Source organism: Hyperolius riggenbachi, chromosome 6 (assembly GCF_040937935.1).
Source record: "Hyperolius riggenbachi isolate aHypRig1 chromosome 6, aHypRig1.pri, whole genome shotgun sequence".
NCBI lineage: Eukaryota > Metazoa > Chordata > Amphibia > Anura > Hyperoliidae > Hyperolius > Hyperolius riggenbachi.
This window is the reverse complement of record NC_090651.1, coordinates 62,819,264-62,823,126: the sequence shown is the minus strand read 5'-3', so window position 1 is coordinate 62,823,126 and position 3,863 is coordinate 62,819,264. Positions and strand designations below refer to the sequence as shown.

Sequence of the window (3,863 nt, the reverse complement as noted above, 5' to 3'; positions counted from 1 at the left end):
TAAGGTTTCGAGGCTGTCTCTGTGCAACTCTGAGCTTGAGCTCCCTCCATAGGTTTTCTATTGGATTAAGGTCCAGAGACTGACTAGGCCACTCCATGACCTTAATGTGCTTCTTCTTGAGCCACTCCTTTGTTGCCTTTGCTGTATGTTTTGGGTCATTGTCGTGCTGGAACACCCATCCGCGACCCATTTTCAGTTTCCTGGCAGAGGGAAGGAGGTTGTCGTTCAGGATTTCACGATACATGGCTCCGTCCATTTTCCCGTTAATGCGATTAAGTTGTCCTGTGCCCTTAGCAGAAAAACACCCCCAAAGCAAAATGTTTCCACCCCCATGCTTGACGGTGGGGACGGTGTTTTGGGGGTCATAGGCAGCATTTTTCTTCCTCCAAACACAGCGAGTTGAGTTAATGCCAAAGAGCTCTATTTTGGTCTCATCAGACCACAGCACCTTCTCCCAGTCACTCACAGAATCATTCAGGTGTTCATTGGCAAACTTCAGACGGGCCTGCACATGTGCCTTCTTGAGCAGGGGGACCTTGCGAGCCCTGCAGGATTTTAATCCATTGCGGTGTAATGTGTTTCCAATGGTTTTCTTGGTGACTGTGGTCCCTGCTAATTTGAGGTCATTCACTAACTCCTCCCGTGTAGTTCTAGGATGCTTTTTCACCTTTCTCAGAACCATTGACACCCCACGAGGTGAGATCTTGCGTGGAGCCCCAGAGCGAGGTCGATTGATGGTCATTTTGTGCTCCTTCCATTTTCGAACAATCGCACCAACAGTTGTCACTTTCTCTCCCAGCTTCTTGCTAATGGTTTTGTAGCCCATTCCAGCCTTGTGCAGGTCTACAATTTTGTCTCTGACATCCTTGGACAGCTCTTTGGTCTTTCCCATGTTGGAGAGTTTGGAGTCTGCTTGATTGACTGATTCTGTGGACAGGTGTCTTTTATACAGGTGACTAGTTAAGACAGGTGTCCTTAACCCTCCTGGCGGTTCATTTCTGTCTGGAATTATGAGTCAAAAGCGGTACATTTTTTTCAAGAATTTTAGGCATCCAATTATTAAGTCTTAACTCACCAAAATATATCAGAATAAAGGCCTGTAAGATATCCTGCATATAAATAAAAGACTGTAACACAAATTTGCTGAAAAAATTAAATTTATCAATAAACTGAAATAGCAAAACAGTACAAAGAAGCAGCAGATTATATATACAGTATGTACATGCAGTACAGTGTATAACTAATACACCTCCCGTGTGTGGTAGATTTTAAAACATGGAACAGCACACAGGGCGACATTACAGTCCGGGCAGTAGAGACGGGTTTCTTTGCGGACTTTCTTACCCTTGCTATCCGTCTTGCTGCAGCAAACAACGCACATCCTAGTTGGAGCAGCTTTTTTTGGAGTGGGTGGAATATAGTCTGAAAAGTGGCGGCCAGTGAGGCGCTCAGGGTTGACAACATATGATGCACGGCGCCCAATTCGCACATCTGCTGATGAAGTCTGATACTTCAGACATATGCTTTCGCACATTTTCCATATAAAGTCGGAATGTGTTCCTGGCCTGTCACTGCGTTGCTTATACAAAATGAACGCATTCCACAGAGATTGTTCCAGCAGATGCCGAAAAAATTTTTTGTAGTATTTTTTTTGTTGTTTGCGCACTGCGGGGTAGTATGTCATCGCCTGGTCAGCTCGGTCCACCCCACCCATTGTATGGTTGTAGTCCAGGATGACTTGTGGCTTGTCCAGGACTTTCCCTCCTCGCGTTGTGGTGGTGGCAGATGAAGCATCATGGACAGTGCTGAGCGTACACACGTCCTTCTTGTCACGCCAGCGGAGTGCCAACATTTTTCCCTTCTGCCAAGCCACAATGTCCCCAGATTTTAGCTTTTGCTTGGCGAAGGCAGTAGGCATTTCTCGCCGGTTAGGACGAACGGTGCCGTAGGCATCAGTTTTGTTCCTGATGAGTATTTCAAAAAGTTCAGGTGAACTGTAAAAATTATCTGTGATGACACAGTACCCCTTATTCAACAAGGGCTCCACCAAAGATAGCACGGATGAAGTCGCCACCCCGTAGCTGCTGAAAGCAGGGTTAAATTGTGTCCCTTTCCCGGTGTACAGTATGCTGTTCCAGATGTAGCCCGTTGATGCCTCGCATAACATGTAGGACTTCACTCCAAACCGGGCCCTCTTGGACGCGATGTATTGTATCCAGGACAGTCGGCCTTTGTACGCCATCAAGCTTTCATCCACACTTATGTCCCTCTGGGGCACATAAGTGTTGCGGAAGTTTTCCATCACCAGCTGAAAAACTTCCCAGATCTTTTTCAACTTTGGCGCTGGGTGGGTTGACTCATCGAAGGCGGAGTTGTCTGCGAAGTGTAGAAACTTCATGATGAGTCCAAAACGGTACTCCGACATTACCGTGCCAAAGAAGGGGGTAGCGATTATTTTGTTCGTCGACCAGTACCATTTCTGCAGGGGCTTCCCCACCACCCCCTGCAGAATAATTAGTCCAAGGAACAGCCACAAGTCCTCCTTGGTGATAGGCTCCCACATCCTGCTCCTGGAAAAGGGACCTCGTGGAGCAGAAATTTCTTGCGCGGCGTAGCGGTTCGTCTCCACCACGATTTTATCAATAACAGCGTCACTGAAGAACAGCTGCAGGTAGGCCAGGGGGCAGTGATCACATTCAACCTTCAAGCCGGGCTCTCCAGTAAAAGGGAAACGGGGGGGCGGTGGTGGGGCCTGAGTGGTGTTGACTGGGCACCAAACACGTGCGTCACTAACCTCCTCCGTGTCGCTGGTGATGGAGTCGCTGTCAGAATCAGACGACAGGTTGCCAGGCGCATCACTGTCACTGGAGTCCTCCAGTGACTGCAAATCCGGATCGCTGTCCTCGAACTGCATCAGCGCTTCCGCTGTGAGACGCTTCGAGGATGACGCCATAGCAGGTGACAGGAAAAGAGCGTAGTAAAAATCCAGGCAGAGGTCGGTACACAGAAATCCAATAACAGGCAGAATCAGCAGGCGGAAAACGTAGGTCAAAATCCAGGCAGAGGTCGGTACACAGAAATCCAATAACAGGCAGAATCAGCAGGCGAAAAACGTAGGTCAAAATCCAGGCAGAGGTCGGTACACAAATCGGTAGGAAGATCAGATCACAGCACAGATCACAGCACAGCTCACAGCACAGCTCACAGCTCACAGCACAGCTCACAACCAAATGGCAACAGTGTATTGGATACACATGAATTTGATTCATGTGTATCCAATACAATGCACTTTGCAGCCAATGAACACAATTTTTCAAATTTCCCGCCCCACCCCCATGACGTCACGCCACCCTCCGCTCCTCTGATTGGCCGCCGGGTCCCCAAGAGAATAACAGGATACGGGGGTCCCGGCGGCCGGACAAACATCGCTGCTGCTGGGGGAGAGAGGCAGGAGTCCCTGGAGAGCGCCGATCGCACAGGGACTCCTGCTCCAAAGGTAAATGTGCCGCCGCTCTGATCATATGGCCGCCGGGTCCCCGCAAGATTACCGGGGATATGGGGATCCCGGCGGCCGGACAAACAACGCTGCTGCTGGGGGAGAGAGGCAGGAGTCCCTGGAGAGCGCCGATCGCACAGGGACTCCTGCTCCAAGGGTATATGTGCCGCCGCCACCGCCGCTGCTGCTCTGGTCACATGGCCGCCGGGTCCCCGCAAGATTACCGGGGATATGGGGATCCCGGCGGCCAGATAATTGTATCGAACTTTGGGGGAGAGGTGTAGGAGTCCCGCTGAGCAGCGCCAATCGGCGCGCGGGACTCCAGTACGCAGGCGCAGCAGTTTTTTCTCTGCCCCGACCTGAGCTC

General features: G+C 50.3%; 1 protein-coding gene across 1 annotated transcript; it reads right to left on the bottom strand.

Annotated features, from left to right (window-relative positions):
- Positions 1-1,240: 1,240 nt before the first annotated feature.
- LOC137522044 (piggyBac transposable element-derived protein 4-like) lies at positions 1,241-2,953 on the bottom strand. The gene has a single exon (XM_068242064.1). It carries the CDS (start codon positions 2,951-2,953, stop codon positions 1,241-1,243), a length of 1,713 nt encoding a protein of 570 aa, XP_068098165.1.
- Between the last annotated feature and the right edge of the window lie 910 nt (positions 2,954-3,863).

What these genes read in the sequence shown, in the direction of transcription:
- LOC137522044 (XM_068242064.1), bottom strand. Translation starts at nt 2,953, where the DNA reads ATGGCGTCATCCTCGAAGCGTCTCACAGCGGAAGCGCTGATGCAGTTC.